Genomic DNA, 21,204 nt, shown 5'->3' with positions numbered 1-21,204 from the left:
AGTTGCGTGGTATTGTAAACCTACGCGCTTTCTCTAGCAGTCGCCGTTGATTCTCAGCTCGCGCTTATGTTCCCTCGTTCGTGTTCGTACTTAAAAATCTGTGGGGTCAGTGGTGCTCTACAGCTTATCGTATCGGCGCGACAAATTATCTCCCGTCTTTTACTTTGTTCCACGAATTCGTTCTGCGATCGTGCGACAAAGGCGGACAAAAGGTACGAGGGACTAATAATCATTCTTCGGCTATCTTATCGTCATCTTATAGTCGAGTGGAGTTTGAAAAAAGACATCGCAACTGACGTTAAACGTCAAAATGATGCTACGACATACGAGATGTATCAAACTAGAAAAGCACTCGATACTTTTTCAATTCATCCTACATAATTCTTTAATTTAACGAAACCTAATCGACGAAAAAAAAAAAACAAGGAGGCAGCTCGCGTATGTACAAATGAGCGGATAGCGTTCGAGAGATCGCTTATTACTTAATCTGTTTTCATTTGTAAGAATGGATAAATAAAAATATGATTACAATTTACATTTTTTTTAATAACCGTGTTTACATAAGCAGTCTGAAAAATGACGATCTAGACGAGTCTCGCCATATAATTTTATCCAGATATCTTTAAAACGATTCGATCGATGAATTTCCATATTTCGATCTCATCTCGATTAGCCAATTTCGACGCGCGCTCGCCTCGGTTGAGAATCCCTGACGCACGCAGACGGCCCGTATTCGGGACGCAGCTGTGACGGGCGCGCAGGTCGCGCGCGCAGCTCCGCGGGTCACGTGGTCGAGCGTCGCGGTGGGCGCCGGCGACGGCCGATTGGTCGGCCTCGCGCTTCTCGTCTCCCCGCCGACGTCGGCCGAACAAAGGGACGAGGCTACCTCCGCCATCGTCGCGAGCGCTGCTATTAGAAAGTCGTCGGCAGTCGATGAGTGCGGGAGTTCCGCGAGTCGGATAGAGAGAGAGAGAGACAGAGAGAGAGAGAGAGAGAGAGAGAGCCTGCCGTCGGTCGCGAGGCGTCGTGAGAAAGTTTTCGTCGGCCGAGAGTCGCGTAGTCACGGGAAGAGAGGGAGAGTGGAAGGTTCGCGAAGAGAGATATATCCGATCGTGGGATTCGGAGAGACGGCAGCCCCGAGCTGTCAGAATCGATCGGACGAAACGGAGCGTGACGACGCGCGTGAAAACGTCGCCAAGCACGAAGCGAGAAAGAAGACGACGACGACGACGAAAAAGCCGGGAGGTGACGCCGCTGTGAAAGAAAGAAGAAGAGAGAGAGAGAGAGAGAGAGTGAGACGACGCTCTCCGTCGTAAAAATCGATCATCCTCCGGGTACATCTGTGTGACTGTGCGCACGTCGTGACACGTCGTCGTCGCATCGACGAAGGGACGAATCCTCGTGGGACGCTCCGGCGGTTAAGCTCCGCCGCGCTGGAGGGTCGACGACGTACGACCAGCGCTGTAGAGTGCTACGCAGCAACGTGGCGACGACGCCATTTTGTCGTAACTGCTACCGTGCGATTCTTTCGGCATCATCAGCGCCGTCGAGCCTACTCGTCGCCGCGCCGTGACCCGTGACACGCGAGTATCTCGCGAGCGTGTAAATCCAAAATCGACGAGAGATTCGAGCCGCCCATAGAGCACGCGCATAAACAGACCGGAGCAACTCCGACCGTATATTCGTTCGTTAGGTTTTCCGATTCCATCATATCGTCGCCCTGGGTAACCGACCATGAGACTGGAAATCGTGTCGGCGGCGGACTTTCTGGTGCACCTGCTGCGCCTGCAGGCGGGTCAGCTGTCTGAACGTCAATTGGAGATGTTCAAGTCATCGCTGACGGAGGTGCTGCGCCACCGTTACCGGGACCACTGGTTCCCGGATCGGCCGAATCGCGGCTCGGGCTACCGTTGCATCCGCATCAACGGCAAGATGGACCCGGTGATCGCCCAGGCCGGGGCGAACGTCGGCCTTCTGCCGACGGTCCTGCACAGCCTGTTCCCGAGCGAGCTCACCATGTGGATCGACCCGTCGGAGGTGTCGTACCGAATCGGCGAGAACGGTTCCATCTGCGTCCTGTACGAGCGGACCGAGCCCGAGAATCCGGAAGAGCTCTCCCAGCAACACCACCATCAGCAGCACCAGCACCACCAGCAACATCAGCAAGCGCCGACTCTGCCGCAACAGTCGCAGCAACAGCAGCAGCAACAACAGCAGCAGCAACAGCAATTCGAGAGCTGCAAGGACTCCTTATTGTTGGAGCACCCGCAGTTTAGCGAGCAGATCGCCGCGTACGTCTCCAGCTGAATCGCCGGACTCGCCGTCGTCGCTCGCGTCCACGCTCTCGAAATAATGTAATAAATATATATATATATATATATTCATATATACATATATATATATATATATATAAAGCAGAAGCGCACGTGCATCTCGTGATATGTGATATCCCGTGTGTGTCGCGTCGGACCGAGCAGGTCCGCGCGCGCTCGATCTTTCATGGACTCCCCCAATTGCGTGCGTCCTCCTCGCGATCCTTTCCTTCTTCGTTTGTTCTCTCGTCCCTTTTCCTTCCGTTCCGCGCGAGAGTTCTCTTCGAGACTTTCTCTTCTCGAGCGACGCTCCGTCGTCGCGAGTTCCTGCTGAAACGGGGAGAGTCCATCCTTCGGGGAAACGCGAGCTCGTCCACGCGCGTCGGTCGACTCGAACGACTCTAGTCCAGTCTCGCGCATCCGAAGAGGAATCTGCTCTCTCGACGATTAATTGCAAGACGACGAGTCGAGTTTTCGGAGAGTGAGAATCGGGAAGAAGAAGAAGAATAAGAGAGAAGACGCGCAGCGAGCTCGAAGCCGTCTAATTGATCTCAGCATCTCCTCAGCATCCCCTCCTCCGAGGAGGAACAACGAAGACCAGCCAGCCTCGCCGCCCCTTGGCTTCTCGAGGGAGTAAAGGAACCGCACATTTACACAAACACACACACACACACACATACATACGGGACCGTCTCTCGCATCCTTCCCGAATGCGTCTTTCTTCCACGTACTTTGTCACGTCGTATTTCGAATCAAGGTTCGTACACGGACGCACGCGAGAGGGAAGCGATCGATCGCTTTACACACATTCGTGTATCGAGTTGCCATAAATAACTTTCGACGCGAAGACAACGCGATGTTTACTCTTTTTCTCGCGACGCTCCCCGAATCATGCAATTTTCGCGGGAGACGCGGAAGAGTTGTTTGTCGGTTTTGTCGTTCGCGTCGAAAACTGTTTTGCTCGAAATTTCTCGTACGATTTGAATATTCCAAATTTCTGAATCGTTGTAACAAAGACGCTTCCATCTCGCGTCGCCGCGGTCTCTGCGATCTTATTAAAGTCGAGAATCATCTCCTCGCACACGTTCACGCAAAATCATCAATCGATCTCGCGATGGATCGTTGTACAAACGGCGTCGATTTATCGAACGTGTATCCTTCCGTTGACGCAACTTTTCTTCTTTCTCTCAGGAAATATTTATATGAAAATAAAAACATTCGATTCGACGCGCGACATTTCCTCGGCTAAATTTATTTATAGTTTCCTGAATAATTTTCATTTTTCCCGAGAAGAGTTGGGTATAACAACATTCTCGGGAAACGTTGCGATAACGAAGGATTAAACAAAAAAAATCCGGTATGCGTTTGTGAATTCTTTTTTTTTTTTTTTTTTTTTTCGCGTATTTCGACTGTTGGACAGCGAGTCTCGATGGTAGAAATCTCAAGTCAAACTTTTAAATGTGCATATATACACACACACATACATATGCGTACATACATACATACACAAATACACGTACAAATTTTGCGATAGCGCGTGAGTTTATATGTACATACGTACATATATATATATATATATATATGAATATGTATATATATATATATATATATAAAAGCGTTATATAGAGCACCGTGAACGGGTCCGGGGACGAAAGGGACGAGCGAAATTGTCCTCGGGCGTGTACACAATCGACGAATTGTATATTATCTTTCGCGTGAGAGAGACAGCGAGAACGAGAGAGAGTGTGTGTGTGTGTGTGAGAGAGAGAGAGCGAGATATATATATATATATATATATGTGCGCAAGAAAGCAAGAGAAAACACGACGTATAAAATTGCTGTGATTTTATCCACGGGAAGGCACACAGACGTACATTTTACTATGGAGAGTCGGTCTCGGTAAGTGAAATGCTCGATGTATGACGTATGATTGTGGATGTGTGATTCGGTAATGATTGGGAATGATTCCGAAAAAGAGAGAGAGGGAGAGAATGATTGGGCGCTCATCCAACGTTACGTTCGTTCTCGCGCGCCTCGACAATAATAACAATAATAATAATAATAATAATAATAATAATAATAATAATCGAGTTTGCTCGATTAATCCGCTTCGTGTTCGCGGCATTCGTTCAATTCGCGTAATGATCGGAATGAGCTCCGTCGTTGTCGACGTTGCGAATTTCTCTCGGTTCTATACGTTAATAAAATACGCAAAATTGAAAAATTTAATACAAAATTTCATTGTTTGGTGAATTTTCCCGAGCGCGTGAGAACGGAGGTGAGAGTCTGCGCGTGTATGTGAGAGAAAGATCGAGTGGATAATGTCCCGTCTACACCTAAGGATAATCCTACCTGCGACTTATTTCAGTGAGTGGTATAAATAATCGAAAACCACACTGAAGTTGGTCTTCGTTCCTAAATTTTTTCGATCGCGATACGATTGAAGTGAGTAGTAATACAGACTATCAAAAACCACACTGAAGTTGGTTTTCAATCGTACCGAAAGACTCGGAAAAATGTATGATTGAAAACCAACTTCAGTGTGGTTTCTTGATAGTCTATATTACTACTCACTTCAATCGTATCGCAAACGAAAAAATTTAGGAACGGATTGAAGTGAGTAGTAATATAGACTATCAAAAACCACACTGAAGTTGGTTTTCAATCGTACCGAAAGACTCGGAAAAATGTCTGATTGAAAACCAACTTCGGTATGGTTTTTGATCGTTTATATTACTCGCTGAAATAAGTCACAAATAGATTGATCTTTAGATTTGGATGGGGCATAATGGAAAGAAGAAGAGATGAAGGGAAGGGACGAACGAAGGAAAAGGCTCTGTACGTAGCAATTATAGAAACCATGTCTGTGATTATACTAAGAATAGAGAAAGAGAGACAATATAAGCAATCTCCGTATGTAACGACCTAAACACGAGCGGCGTGTGCGCTTATTATTACTATATACATACCGGTATGTAAATGCTACATATATACATATGTATTACGTATATACATACACACGTGCGAGAGAATCTTTTTCGTTTTCGCGAATACGCGAGTGTCTCGCGCGATTCTAATCGGGTCGTCATTTTTTTTCGTATAATCGGGGTCGAAAATTTACACACACGACACAGTATTTTGACACGATACGGTATCGACTTTTTTTTTTCTCGCCGTTCATATTTACATGTATCTCGTATCTCAAAGTATCAGTTTTATCGGCGATCTGTTCAGCAGGCAAAGGAATTCATCGGAAGCAAATAATGCGATTTGAATATCGCTTCGAATATCGAACGACGACTCGTTGAAAATCGCGCGACGCGTTCGCGAACAATGAAAGGACGACCGAAAAAAAGAGCCTCGACCTCGTCTCTATCTATAATAAACTCGGCTCTTCTGGCATTGACGTCACATGTGATAGGTCCGAGTAATTGAAGACTATTAAATACATATATAATATACGTACTCGTCCACATCATCGCGATAAACTTGTCGAATCGAAAAAAGCTCTCGTTATTTCGACTCGCTACACGTGACGTCAGAATCTGCGGAGAAGTCTTTACTATATACGGCGAGAGGTGAATTGGTAAGAGAGAGAGAGAGATTAGATATCGTTTTCTTCATTTTGACGTAGGTGGGAGGGGAGCAAACACACGATCCCATATTTTATGCAGAAGCACTAACCGATCTCCGATATATAATCTGTCGAAAGTAGTGCGGCGAGAGAGAGAGAGAGAAAGTGCGAGAGATCTCGCGTCGTCCTTCGACGATTATTATTTTGCCGACAACGCACGTTTCTTTCCCTTTGTTTTCGATTTTCCTTTTCGCGAAAACTCTGTAATCCCACGTCTACTGTGTTGCTTATCTATTTCCCCATAAACATGCATATAAAACTATAAATGTCAACACTAATGCTGAGAAAGAGAGGACGGTGAGGCGGAAAATTGAAAGAGAGAGAGGGTGAGAGAGAGAGAAGAAAGCGGAGCGAAAGGAAAGAATGCGAGCATTTATTTTGCGCGAATAAATTGTAATTACTATATATATATATGCGCATATATTATATATACATAATTATATACATATATATCTTGTAATTTTATATATGCATATATATATAGATATATATATATACACATATATATATATATATACATTCATATATATATATATATATATATACATACATACATACATATATATATATATATATATATACATATATACAGAAACCTTCAGGAGGAGAATTTGTACAAACCCGCTGGAAGGCACCAGCAAGTCTGTGATTTTAGCTTGGTTACTAATTCAGTATTTTTTTAAATAAAACGAGACAAAATCAAGATAAATCATAAAAAAAGAAGTAAGATTCGATCCGCGAGAGAAGGGAGGAGAAAGTTTACGAAGGAGAGAAAGCGCATGTGTGTTGTATGTGTATGCGTGCATGTATGTATGTATGCGTCATGTCAGACCGAAAGATCAGCGTGCGTGTGTGAATAGATGAGAAGGAGGAGCGTGAGATGAAGGTGGGGGAAGGGAAATCTTGAATACTAATCTTTAATAGCGAACAAATATTGTACACGATGGAACGACATTTTTTGGAAAAAGTCTGCCGAAATCGCAACTCTGCGAGGTAACAGATTTACACGAACGCGTATAAAAGGAACGTTGCTTATGTTTCGCTTTGCTCTTTTTTCCAAGAAAACGTGCAATCACCGAGGTTATAATTACTCAAATTGCAATGGTGTCATTGCAGTGACGTGGCGACGTGCTCGAACGAATGAAAGGAGCGTGACGTATCTCTGTAGCGTTAAAAACATCGCGTCGCGATAAAGAGAAGACGCTCTCTATCGCTCGCGGAGTCTGATGTCCGACATCGATCGCAACTATTTTGTTTCTATTATTACGTCCACGAGTGTTGCGATATAAAAAAAAAAAAAAAAAGATTCGGACGAAGAATCGGGTTAAATCACGATTGTCGTTGTTGATAAGAGCCGACTGTTTGCGCAATTGTATTCCGATTCGTTTACGAGAAATTATCCCGCGTACAAATTCATATATCGTTGAATTCAATTGCTGTGATTCACACGGATCAATTGTATACGTCGACGGTTCAAAGTCCATCTCGAAGAAATAATAAAGGAATCGTTTTAGCGCGTCGCCGCGTCTCGTCAAATATAGTCTTTGTATTTTCTTCGGATTTTTCTTCCTCCTTCGAGAAAGAATCGCAAATGGCGAAAGAAACGGTACTCGAGGGCCGGCTCTTCGTCGAGTGCTTTCCCTTTCGTTGGAGAAATCGCTGTTTTTCGTTTGTAATAGACACTATGGGAATGGAGAGAGATGGGAGAGCGGTTTTCAAGTAATATATTGCTGGTACTGCGGAGGTTTTTTGGGGGTTTGTATGCGAAATGCTGTAACGAAAGACGAGAGAGAGAGAGAGAGCGTTTTGGCAAAAAGTTCGACAGGGGTGCTCAATTCGGCTAAGATGGGCCTCCGGCCTCTCATTATAATTGTGATGACGAATTACTTGTACGAATATTGATTAGCGAATTCGTTTGGCGATTTCGTTTTAGCATGTTCGGCTTACGATAGTAAGAGAATTGAGATTGAGCGAGATCCGTGGTCTCGCGACGTACGAATTTTGCGGTCCTGTCGGTGCCGATTTGCTGCACTATTTTGGAGAGAACGAAAATGAGAGCGCGAATATATATACATATATAAAAAGAAGATCCCACTCATTTCTGCGCGTTGACTGCGAGCGAGACGCCACTCGATGAATTCTGTATAAAATTCGCTTTACAAGTCTACACGCATGTCCACGAGTATTACACACACCCACACACATACACACACACCCACACACACCCGATACACGTATACATAGATCGCGGATACGCGAGACACAAACACGCCAATACGTACTCTCGATACATTTACACGTACATACTCGAATCTGTAGACTCGTAGATTTACTATTAATTATAATGAATTATAATTATTATATCTATTATATCAATGTATAATTATATTTAGTTTTTAGGTTATACGATGGCTATTATTTCCCGCTTGTACATATGCCGTGAACTCCAGAAGAAATTAAATCTTTAACAAAGAAAATCTATAATTTTTTCGACTGTTTTTGTACAGAGATAATAAAAACAAAGGGCCTCGTGCTTATGAAATTTCATGAATATAAAAAAAAAAAGACACGTGTTGTCGGTCACTTTCGCCCACCATTATCATCCCGATCACCTTACCGAGTCCGCGAGTCCTGTTTCTTCTACAGTTCTCTATATATTCGCGGTAACGTGACAAAATGCGAGCTTGTATAATCTTTCCTTTTTCCTCGCGTCAGCGCAATAATCGCTCGAAAACATTGCGAAAACAATAATGAGCGCTTTGCGAGCAAATCAATTTTAACGTTTGCCAATTTCGAGACAGACGCGGAGACAAATTGTCAATGAGCAATAAGCTTTACAAATATGTGCCGACGCTTTATAACCAAGTATAACGTCATTTGCTAAAAAGAGAGACGATTGCAAAGTTTCTCATTCGAGACATTAGCGCCGTCGTATCTCTGTTTGCCAAATCAATTTCGTCAAAAGTATGACGATTCTTCGTTTGTTCAACCGAGACCGAACGTCGATGATTTATCCTCAATTATCCGATTGCGCTTTCGCGAAAAACACTCGCGAGACGCGCAGTTTTTTTTTTTTTTTTTTTTTTTTTTACATACGTGGGTGAACGCGAATTTATACATGCGAACGATACCCTTCAGCGATCGCGGTTCAGAGATTCTCGATACAGTTATTCTTGGAAACGCCTTGGATCGCGCGAGATAATTCGAGAGAATCCAAATTACACGCGACATTCGTCAGGAATTTGCTTTCGAAATATAATATATTTCCGAGAACGAGACTCGTTATCGCGCAGCGATACGACTTCTCAAAATGATTGTTTAATGAATGGAAGAATGGAGAAACAATTAATTGCAGCGAATTAATTTCCAATTATTCATTATCGATCGAACGAGTATTCGAATCACGTGGATATTCCAGCAGGTTGAAAAATCTTTATCATCTGATTATTACAATTGCATTCTTTTGATCGATAAAAAAGCAACAAAAATGTTATCGGCTTCCCTATAATGCCGTTGTTCTCCACATATCTTGTTTCTCAATTTTTCTCGACATTCAATTACACAGCTGGTGTGTTGAGTCAACATGTCGGTTTGCGAGAGGCGCAGTTAAGACGAAATGAAAACTAGTTTTAATTGGCGCTCCCTCGTTGTCTGGACGGTTAATCGTCGACGATCTAATCGAGTGGGTAGGCGGACCGATTTCGCGACGAGAGAACGGGATATTGAAATCTGTTGTGCTGTCGCGACGTGGAATAGCGCTGGGGAATGAAAAGTGACGGCGAATAAATTCCGTAAATTCGATAGGCGATTTGTGCGCAGATATAATACTATATATATATATATATATATCTGCGCGCCCTCTCTCATCGAGTCGCGATGAGGATTGAACCGAATAAGGACGAGTAAAATGGCACGACGCTATTCTCCGCGATGGAATAATAGAATAATGCTATAAGATCGCCCGGAGAATTTCCTGGTCTTTTACGTCTCTACAATTTATTCGCGAGAGCATCGCTGATGCAACCCGACAGCCCCGCGACTATATCTCGCTGTTCCGATTTCGCTGGAACTCTCCTCGTATTCCGAACTCGTCCCGTATTGTACTCTCCTCGAGATGAGAAAAGGTTAATGGATCCTAAAGGACACACGCGTTACCAGCAAGCAACACACAAGTCTCTGGTTCAACAACCCGCCATCGATGAGCATTCTTAAGGTTTCTTGGAGTTTCCGTCCCTCTCTTTGATAGAATAAGACGATGCGATATCCCGCGCGAACAACGAGCCGAAGAAAAAGTCGAGGCGTGCGAAATGACGGCGAACGATTGTGCTCGAGGAAGAGGGAACCGTCGCGATGATGCTCTCGTCGTGGTTGGAGGTCAACGTCCGCGCGCCGGTTAGTGGCCCCCTTGTAGGCTAGAATTGCTGATTCTGTTCAACACACCAAGCTCCACCTCTCTCCCCGTCCGTTTTCTCTCGCATCCTGGGCATCCATTCCTTTTCTCTCTGTCAATCTCTTCCGCGCGCGCGACCTCTTCGCCGTTTCTTCGCCGAGGCTGTGCGCATCACACTTTGTTGCCTGCCAACTGCACGCCGTTCCTCGGCCAGCGTTGCGTAATGTCTCTTCGAGGATAGGTAGTCGATTCACCACGGCAAACGTGAATTGGCCGAGAGGACCGTGACCGGACGACGATCTTGGACATCTATATACGTCGTCTCGTAGATAGACGAGGGGTAACCTTTCACATTTATTGTTTGCTACCGATATATCAGGGTTGGCTAATATAACTAGTCGATTAATTAAAGGTTCAGAAAAAGTTAGTTTTTTTTTTTAAATTATATAAAAATCAAAATTCTAATTTAACGTAAATGTCTTTTAAAAATTAACTTTTGATTTAACTTTAGTTAATTTAATCTAAACTCGAGCCGAGTTAATTTTTTGTTCACGCAACTTTGAACTCGACTAAATTAATTTTCTAAGCGATTAACTTGAACCTAACTTAGTTTTAAAAAATCAAACCCTGCCAATATATATCTGGAAGCGATTCTTCTCCAGTTCTCATTCTCGCTGTCTCGCTTATCTCAAAGGCGAGCCTTAATTATTGCGCTTATCGATTGCGCGTCGCGGCGACGGGAACAAGGTCCTCCTTTCTTGTCGCTCGTCATCCCTCTCCTTGCTCTCGCACTCGCTCAGTCACACGCTCCGCCTCTTATCATCGAGAACAACGACGGACGGCGAGGCTCCGCCGCCGCTTTTTTTCTCCTCTTTTCCCGTTGCACTCGCCGCCGCCTTGCTTGGGATGCGGCGCATTGTGTCCCACGTTGAGTGCAGTGAGTGCACTCCGCTTCGCAAACGCGCCGTTCTTGCGCAACGTCGAACGCGGCGCTTGGCAAATTGGCGAGTCTGCTGGCGGACCACTCCAGACGAATCTCCTCGATTGTTTATCAGCGGCTAACGTGGCGCTGCGTACAACGAGAATATGTAATTATAGCGTATTAATGTTTATTTTTGCAAGCGGCTCTCTTATTATATATCGCATTAACATTTCAATGCGGCGGCAGCTCGTGTTTTTAATAAATCTTTTTCCTCTTGAAAATGTTCCGGCGCTATATAATATGCTTTTCGAGTAATTAGTCGTCGCTTTAAAATATGCAAATCATTTTAAGTTTAACGTTTTGTTACGCCGATATACAAGCAATAAGTAATGTACTATAAATATATATAATGATGATTTTCTCGATATGTTTGCAAAAAATGTGCAAGTTGAACATTTAACGCGGTAATTCCAACAGACCTATATAAACCTAATTTATTATTCGAATATTTAGGCATTAGATATATATCTGGGGTTAAATTGGCCATCGTACGTTTCAAGAGAATCCAAATATCGGGCCTCCCTTTACGACTTAAGTCCTTCGCTGCTGTTGTGCGCCGCGAAATTGGAAAGTTTTAATTACCCTACGACCGTACTTACGGGTTAATCGGCCCGGGGCGGCTTTACGGGGTGGGGTGGAGGGGTGGTCCTCGGGAAGTTTGGTCCGCCCGCGGACATTAAACGCGGCGTTTCCAATTACGCCGGTGCATCTCTCGCCTTCGTCGTCTAGCGTCGCGTCGCGTGCACGCGCAAACCTCTCGATCCGTTCCGAGTTTCGCAAGCCCTCGGCGGTCGTTAACCTTACGCGAAAATGGATAAGACGGTTCCTGGCAACGTCGCCTATATTATATATATATCTATATCTATAGACCGGGTACGTCGTAGACGAGCGGCGCAAGTGCCATTGAAAGGGATGCCTGCATCCGCGACGCGGGATGTATCCAGACGTACGTGTATACGGTGTGTCTCGTACGCTGCATTTCCCACGGATATTCCGAGCCAAGTGGAGAAAAAAGGTGTCGTGTCCAAGACAGATGTTCAACGCTAATTTTTAAGAATTTAAGGCTCCTGTCGCGGTCATGTTAGATTGTGACGTCAGAGGCGAGAACGTACACGCTGGAAATTCTTATAGATGGCATTCCCTAACAGCACGCATATTCGAAAGACGTTCAAAGGATATCCAGAAGATCATCCAGAGGATGCTGATGGGACAAAGAGATTCGAAATAAAGAGATATTTCGATGAAATAACACTTCAGATGGCGTTAACACACTCTTCGAACTATCCTTTTTTCTTTATAGAATCAATTAACAGCTGTTTTGTTACGCTGCATTTCCCACGGTTATTCCGAGCCAAGTGGAGAAAAAAGGTGTCGTGTCCAAGACAGATGTTCAACGCTAATTTTTAAGAATTTAAGGCTCCTGTCGCGGTCATGTTAGATTGTGACGTCAGAGGCGAGAACGTACACGCTGGAAATTCTTATAGATGGCATTCCCTAACAGCACGCATATTCGAAAGACGTTCAAAGGATATCCAGAAGATCATCCAGAGGATGCTGATGGGACAAAGAGATTCGAAATAAAGAGATATTTCGATGAAATAACACTTCAGATGGCGTTAACACACTCTTCGAACTATCCATTTTCCTTTATAGAATCAATCAACAGCTGTAAAATGACTGTGATATGAAGCCCAGTCCATCTGAAATAGCGTTTCATCGAAATATCTTTTCGTTTAAAAATAGCACCTAAGAACTTTCAGCGTGTATACTTTCTCATCTCTGACGTCACGATCCAACATGGCCGGACCCAGAAGCCTTAAAGGGGTATATCGATAGTCGCGGTATCCGAAACAAACTTGAAGTTGATAATTAACGAGCACTTTGTGGTGCGTTAAATTAAAAATGTATATCTACACCTTATATACATATGTATCACGCGCACGCACACGTCTACCATCTTGTCTCTAAGCTTTCAACGTGGCGTGTATAATGAGATAACCGGCCTTATAACGAGATTATCACTCCGCGCGACGCGCTACTCGCTTTTCTAAGGCAGCTTGACGGCGACAGGAGACAATTACCTGTTAAACGCGCGGTCGACGCGACGGTTAGGCTAACGGTAAAAGAAGATGCGTCCTATTACTTTGCTAGCGAGCGGAGAAAAGAACGCCGCTATCGGATATAAAGTTGCAGCTTGCTCCAGTTTGAAAGTTACAACGTTCTTTCCGAGTCTTTCTTGTCGCTCGAAACGGATAAATACGCTTAAGAAAGTACACACAGCGACAAATGGATCGGATATAACGTTCTATACATCAGTTTTCAAAACGCAATCACGCGCCACATGCTCTTGGCCAATCGTATTTGTCCTTCTCGGATTATTATTATTACTCACTTCTTACGTCGTAATTCATTTCGCGATCAGAATGTCATCGAGTGATTTGCAATATAATATTTACGAAATAATATTTACGAAAAGCAAACCCAACTATATAGCTCAAATGTTGATGACAGAGAGACGAGAAGATAAACAATCTCTCGCAAAAATTAATAAAATTATGATTAAATAAATGAGATTCTATATTCGGGACGAAAGACAGTCTCAGATATATATATATATGTGTGTGTGTGTGTGTGTATATATATTGTAAAAATATTGCGCAATGTTTTTTTGTTATATTTTCTACTTTCGCGCGTCTGACGTCAGAATTTTGGGCGGCTTTAGCGTTTCTTTTTCTCGCCTCTCATTTGCATTTGGATGGCGACGTGCTCGTTAACGAAACGCTTTCGAAAGTTTGCGCGGTTCTCCTTTTTATTACCGACATAAATGACTCGACTTGGCGTGACTCATCGTTTCGCGAGTATAACCATAAACAGGCCTCGTGACGGAAAAACGCGCGTCGCGGAATAACGATTTCGCGACAAGTTGTCCATCGGAGTATCGGTATATAGGATTGTTCTCGTTGTCTCGATGCTCTCGAGTATCCGGCCGATATGTCAACACTCCGGAGGCTACTAGATTTGACAGTTTTAAGTGTCCGATTGCGCAAGAATCCACTTTACGAGCGTATTTTTACATTACTACTCGAGGCTCCGTGACAGGTACTCGACGAGCTCTGTAAAATTCAACAGGTTTCTCGTCGATACGCGTTGCAGACAATATGATGTATCATATCGAGTATTGAGAAACGTGGAGAGAAGAGGATATTTTTAGCATATCGTTATACTTTTTTTTTATTCGTGCAACGTTCGATAACAATTGGAACAACAGTCTTGGAAAATCGATCGATTCAAAGCTGTATCACGGTTTTTTCGCCTCGCGTGCGCGAGACACTTATTCATCAAGCTACAAGAGCGCGCGTCACTTTGCAATGAGTAATATAGTAGTAGCGTACAACGCAATTTTTACAATTCACTGCAAACACGTGTTGCGTATACGCAAGCTTTACAAAAACTGCCTACGCAAATAATAAAAATATAGTCATCCTTTGAAGAATTTCGAGCGATCGGCTGAACGCGTTATTTTCGCAAGCAAGTCAATCGCGAGTTCCTTTTTTCCCATCGAGGGACAATAATGTTCATTATAAAGCCGCCTTAACGTCTATCGCGCGGCCGGCAATTCCTCGCAATTACGATGGTCATTGGCAGCGGGTAATTACGTCATCAGAGGCAGAAAGGCACTTGGAACGTGTCTAAAAGGCGAGGCGGTTTCTAGTGTGAGAAATTCGTATTCCTCGGTAAGGAGCTTACGCAACGCAAGACAAGCGCGCTTATTTTACACAAATACGTTTCGTAAATGTGTGTATTATAGCAAGAGAGAAAGTGTTATTGCTCCTCGCGCGATTGACCCTTTCATTAGTAAAGTCTGGTGACATCATGGGAGATTTTCATCCTAAATTCCCGTCCTGAGAAATTGAAAATTCTACCTTTGGTGTTCAACAGCCAGAGTATGACGATACTTCAAGATTTATCGAGACCTCCACACATCAGGACCTCCTGCTAGAGTTATGGGAGGATGCTGCACTATCTGTTTTATCGATAAATATTATTTTCATTTAACTATGTATTGGCTATACAGAATGAAAAATCCCTTATTAGAATTTAAGTATTCATAGTAATAAATCTGGGCTACTATATATATACATATATATATATATATATATATATATATAAACCCAGCAAGAAAGCTAAATAATTACAGGTTTTTTATCGGTCTTTTGGGTCAACCTAAACGATAAGAAAGCTATAATTATTTAACTTTCTTGGTTTCATTTTACATACACATATAGTAGCCCAGGTTTGTTATTATGAATACTTTAATTCTATAGTAAAGGATTTTTCATTCTGTATAGCCAATAAATAATAAAATGAAAATAACATTTATCGATAAAACAGACATAGTCAGCATCCCCTTAAGGCCGCGAAGGCTAATCGGCGAGCGGAATTCTAAGCCATAGCGCGAATCGAGATGTAATCGATAAAGTCACCGCGGTTTTTGCTCGACTTTCACCCGACTCCCGATGGAACGAGCCATTTTTCTTCCCGGATCGCTGGTTGAAGGAATGTCACGGCTGCGCGAATCTTGACCGACTTGACATATGCTTACCTCACGTTACGTCGCGCGTTATGTCAACGCAATATATGTACCTATACGAATATGATACGGCAAGAACCTTTATCGATTTGCTTTTGTGTGTCGAATCTCTTCTAGAATTTTTGCAAGTGTTTCAAAACTTTATTTTATTCACGTAATAGACGAACACCGATTGTTTCCGAATGCGCATACAATATACCTATACCGTGAAAAATTTCAACAGACTCTTCCAAGCTTTTCAAGGATCCAATCAGGTTTGTCAAGAGTTAAACCTGTTCTTGAGCATCTGTAAGCGGCATATGCGAGATGATGATAAAATTTTCCAAATTCTTTCTCAATATTTTTCCTTCCCGGCCTCTTCCAAATCGTTTATTAATTCTAATTATTTTTTTGCAAAATATCCTGGCCTTTTTTCTCATACGTTCTCGCATTTGTAGAAAAATCAGAAATCTCGTTTCTCGTTCCACGAAACAACAATACTGTTCGTAAATATCGACGGGACGAATCTCAACAGGCTGTTCGCTTCAACGATACATAAATATCGGAACGATAAATATTTTAAGAGAGAATATTATTGAGATAAAAAGAATTTTAACTTTCGGAGAATGTTGTTCATCGACTAAACTTATCTTTGTTTGTTTACAGATTTAATGGATAAATCGACAAGAGATGATAAACAAATCTCTCTCGAAAATGACCACGTTGACCACGACTGCTCTTTTGCCGGAAATTGAAGAAGAATTATCGTTCGAGATGAATTCATCCTTTACGACTCTCGCTGTTCAAGATACGATTTACAAAGGGGAAGGAAACGCCAATATCGCTATCGCATTGCCGCACGTAAGTCAATAATTACGTTACTGTATGTTTCGAAGAGGTACTTTGCACCGTTAAAAATCATTTTACAATCGTCATGTTATTTGATTAAATTTTAATAATTTTTTAAATTATATAAATATATAAAATTTCTTATATTTATCTACTTTATTAATTTACATTTATATTTATAATATGTATATTATATTTTATTTTATTTTTATTTCAATAATTTTTTAAATTATATAAATATTATAATATAAATATATAAATTTCTTCCTAATGCTGCGACAACTGTCACGTCGTCCGCGCGTAATCATTCAAAGAGCTAAGAAATCTCGACCTTCCTTTCTCATCGACCCCCTTTCACGCTTCTCGAACCTCATCGACGAGCCCTTGAGAATCATTCCCTCCAAGATCTCTTTCCGAATAAGACAAGGTCTGGATAAACTCGGCTTCTTCACTTTGATCTCTCGCGAATCTCGCCATTTTATTGCGACCCTCTTTTCGATCTCATTACCAAACTTTTTCCGTCTGCAACTGCATCAGTCTCCGTAATGTTTTCGGCGTCCGACAAAGAGTAAAAAGCTTCCTACACACACATATATATATATTAATATACTTTGTGTAATCTCCAGAGACATGTTTCATGCACAATGATGAAGACGCGCTTTCGTTTAAGAATTTACGCGCCTAAATAAATAAATTTGCGAGCGCGCAAGCATAACAAGTCTAGAAGAAAGCGGAGAAACGTTACCTTGTAACGCTTGATACCTTCAAACGTCGTCTAATGCGCGAATCGCGTACCATAAACGCGCGGCTGTTAGAGGAGATGCAAATGCGCAAAAACGCATAAATAGCCCTCAAAGCCGAGACGTAGAGAGAAAAAGAAGAGAGGGCATTTCTCGAGAGTCCCTCACTCGCGCGATAATCGATCGATCGTGTCGTCGACAAATAAGAACATACGCATACACACACACACACACCCGCAATTTCTTACCAAGTTGTCGCGGGCAAAAGACCCGAGGCGGTTATCGGCGCGATAACAATTTTGCAAGAGCGACCTCGAATTAAGAGCTCTCGGGGCGAAAAACAAGTCGATCCGATGTTTAACATTGTTGCGATTGTTGCTAATAACGTTATCGTTAAAAAAGAGAGACGATCGATCTTTGCGTCATTCCATGTACAGGGTGTTTCTCAAACTATCGGAGGTTTCAAGAGCGTACTCTAGGGCTCAAAATAAGAATCCAAGTTTCTATAAATGTGAAATCTCTCTCTCAAATTCGAATCCAATTCTCAAAACTACATAAAAATGACGTACTCAATATTAATTATTACGATATGCCAAATTTGAACATCTCTCAACTTTGGAGGACTAATTCGGAGGAAAAGCATTTTTGAACCTATTTTTTCTTATTTTAATCCCTGACAATTTTAGAAACACCCTGTATATTTCTGTTTCGGAGAAGAAAAGCAATCTCAATTTGATGAGTTGCGCAGTTTCTTGAGTAATTAAAAATTATCTAATAAGCACGTAATTAGTCGAAAACTGTTGGCTCGTTTTATAATACGCATATATATGCGCGACAATTTTTGTTGGAACTGGAAGACGGTCCAACTAATGGACTGTATACGGCCCCGTATTCTTTCGCGACGCGGACAAACAATCCGTACAGGCATAAATAATTTGGCTTAATTACCCGTCTCTCTCTCTCTCTCTCTCTCTCTCTTATCTCCGGCGTTTATTTATGCGCAGCGTGTCGCGTCGCGAAGCTTCGCAGGAAATGAATTTTTTCCACCTCGCTTGCATCTCTCTTTCCTCGGGTGCGCGTTTCGCGGGATCGATATCGCTCTTATCCGATGATGACTGTACATAGGTGTGCGCGATATACACGCTCTGGGGATCATCGTTATCGCATCGAATATCACGATGAATGCGCGTCTGTTGGAATTGCAAGATAGCAGATGCGCGATTTATAATGTGTATCGCGCAGATCGTATATAAGATACAATATATACATCCGTTTTGTATAGAGAGTATCAGGGATTTTTCCGCGGTTCGTTTGAATCGTTATCTGCGTAGGTGTGTTTTACTCTCCATCCTACTTTTGTATCATCAAATATAGAAGGCTCTAAACTTTTTATCACTCTCCGACGCGCTGTCAAAGAACGGTGTATCGGCGCTTATACGATTACTCCAGCGACAGATGGGTGCTTTGCTACGTATTATGCGGTCGTTGTGCACTTTGATAACGCGTGTTCGCGCTCATAGAACCTCTGTTCCTGCCGTCGAAAGTTTGTCGACCTGCCTGCGTTCGGCAACGGTGTTTGACAGTTTGGATGAAAAAGAGAGAAGGATGAATTATAGAACCGCGCGCGTAATACTCTCCTTTCTAAATATATATATATATATATATATATGCTTAATATATACTCTCGACCGCGATATTTCTATCTCTCTACGTTGAGAAAAAGCAACGTCGACGATAAAACTTTAACAGCACAAACAGCACTTAAGTATACGCTAGAAGAGGATGTCGCTTCTTCCGACTTGACTTTTTCCTCCCTCCTGGTTCTTTCATATCGTCACGTATTTCCTCTTCACGTAGCGACCTTAACCCGCGCGTTGTGAGTCATTTTGTAATTTTATTACGTGACTCGGCTGCATCGTGTGACTCTGAAAGAGAGAGAGAGAGAGACGATCAATCAGCCGCAAAGGAGAAATCGAGTGGAAAAGATTTTCGAGGCTCCATTTTAACCTTCGGCAACCCGATCTTTAGAATATGCCGTTTCATCTGATTCCTGCAGCTTGATACATTCCTTCGATCCTGAGTCGCTCTTTACAGATTCTCGACACAATCGCCTTTCTCTACGATTTGGCAAAGATTTTTCAAACACAGAAAAAAAAGGAATCCTTGATTCAAGTATATTTTTATTCTTGAACGCTATTTGATTGATTTAAGCATATAGAATGCTCTTTGTAATCACAAATTTTCATTTGCCTTAATAATAAATAAGTTTGTGTAAAGTATATTTTATCCTTAAGATATATTCTTGTTTTAAAAATCGCATATGGTAAAAACAAACTTAGTCACATTTGAACTAAAAATTATTATATATATTTGAAAGTACCACTTATATTTGATGCTCACTGATCACTTGTCCTTGCAATATTTATAAGTAAATTTCAGCTTCAACCAAGAATATTTGCACTTTGTTTTAAGGATAAATTATCCTTTATCCAAAATTATTTATATTTGGCGTTATTATAAGGATAAAATATACTTGAATCAAAGAATATTTGCATTCTTTCAAGGATACTGTTTTTTCTGAATTCCGCCGTTCGGGAATTGCATGGAATCGGCCGGATATTGAATAAAATCGTTAATCGCGACCCCGGGAGTGAAACATCGTTACCCAACGATAGATTCCTCCAATCCGTCATCATTTCGAGCATACGTCGCGTTTATCGGTTTTAACGAGTCCGCGCGGCTCTGAATCGTCTTGTCTCTTTCTCTCGCTCCTTTTTAACCCGACTTAATCTAGCACGATGTTAGTAACCTGGTTTCACCCGGCAATAGCGTTTTGCTCGATACCGAGTATAGTCCGCGCGCTCGATCAGTAATATGGCAAAGAAGCTTTTCTACAGAAGCTCGTCTTACTCTGTGCGTATATTAGATATAGTTGAGAAATCTGTATCTGTAATACATAAAAATAAAAGTTGTATACAGTGTTGTGCTTAGATGATTTTCGAATTAGCTAGATTCTTTAGGTAACAGCAAACACTGGTTGTATAAAAAAAGTGTTGAAATGCAATTGCAAGATGCATTATCGACAACTTTACGTCACGGTTCGCATCAGAGACTCTCTTTCGCGAATCCTGAATTTAACAATCACGCGATACGCGACTCCGATGTTATTTTCCCGTTGCACGGTACGTATTGGTCGAATCTCGGCAGATTCCATGATTACAGGCATTACGCTATTTTCCAAGTACAACACGCCGAGAGCGACAGCGTCTCATTGGCGGTTACGCGCGATTACCAATGATACACATCTGACTTGACTCGGCACGGACGTTAAAGCAATATCGGTATTTGTTTCGCGGAATGCTGTTTCTCTTCTTGGCCGCACGCGGCAATCGTCGAATGCCTATACGTAGCAGTCTCGGTAATCAGCCATAAATTGCAGATTCGATATATATATGCGTGTGTGCCGCGTTTATACAGAGTGAATTATCGTCACGCCATTAGCGATTAGAGTGGAAATAGAGTTGGACGGAAGAATTGTTTAATTCATCGTCGACGTTCGTTGATTAGAAGAAAAAAAGAGCGGAGCATAACGGGAAGAGGGAGGGAAGTTGATATTCAAGTGCGAATCCGGGATCGATGATGCGCGTCGCGATATCGCGCGATTCATCCCACTCGTTCGGTTCGCTCCGGCTTTGGCTCGTCGCCCGGAGCTGTTCTCTCGCTCTTC

The 21,204-nt window shown here is 42.6% G+C and overlaps 2 protein-coding genes across 6 annotated transcripts in view; both read left to right on the top strand.

Annotated features, from left to right (window-relative positions):
- The window catches only part of Ipk1 (Inositol phosphate kinase 1), a 98,786-nt gene that overhangs the window by 57,486 nt on the left and 20,096 nt on the right, over positions 1 to 21,204 (top strand). For 4 of the 5 annotated variants that reach the window (XM_085485963.1, XM_085485961.1, XM_029311753.2 and 1 more), the window contains one exon: positions 16,555 to 16,749. In XM_085485963.1, the coding sequence (XP_085342089.1) occupies positions 16,579 to 16,749 (171 nt within the window). In that variant the 5' untranslated portion in view covers positions 16,555 to 16,578. Of the gene's footprint in view, positions 1 to 16,554; positions 16,750 to 20,336; positions 20,391 to 21,204 lie in introns of those variants that run through there. The other variant, XM_085485964.1, reaches the window with a different exon arrangement.
- Positions 891 to 8,488, top strand: LOC114938030 (protein BTG2). The gene has a single exon (XM_029311754.2). The coding sequence runs from the start codon at positions 1,735 to 1,737 to the stop codon at positions 2,305 to 2,307; it is 573 nt and encodes a 190-aa protein (XP_029167587.1). The 5' UTR covers positions 891 to 1,734; the 3' UTR covers positions 2,308 to 8,488.

This window comes from Nylanderia fulva, unplaced genomic scaffold (genome assembly GCF_048542155.1).
Source record: "Nylanderia fulva isolate GAGA-0341 unplaced genomic scaffold, ASM4854215v1 Scaffold4, whole genome shotgun sequence".
NCBI lineage: Eukaryota > Metazoa > Arthropoda > Insecta > Hymenoptera > Formicidae > Nylanderia > Nylanderia fulva.
The sequence above is the reverse complement of the archived record's forward strand: the minus strand, read 5'-3'. Positions and strand labels throughout refer to the sequence as shown.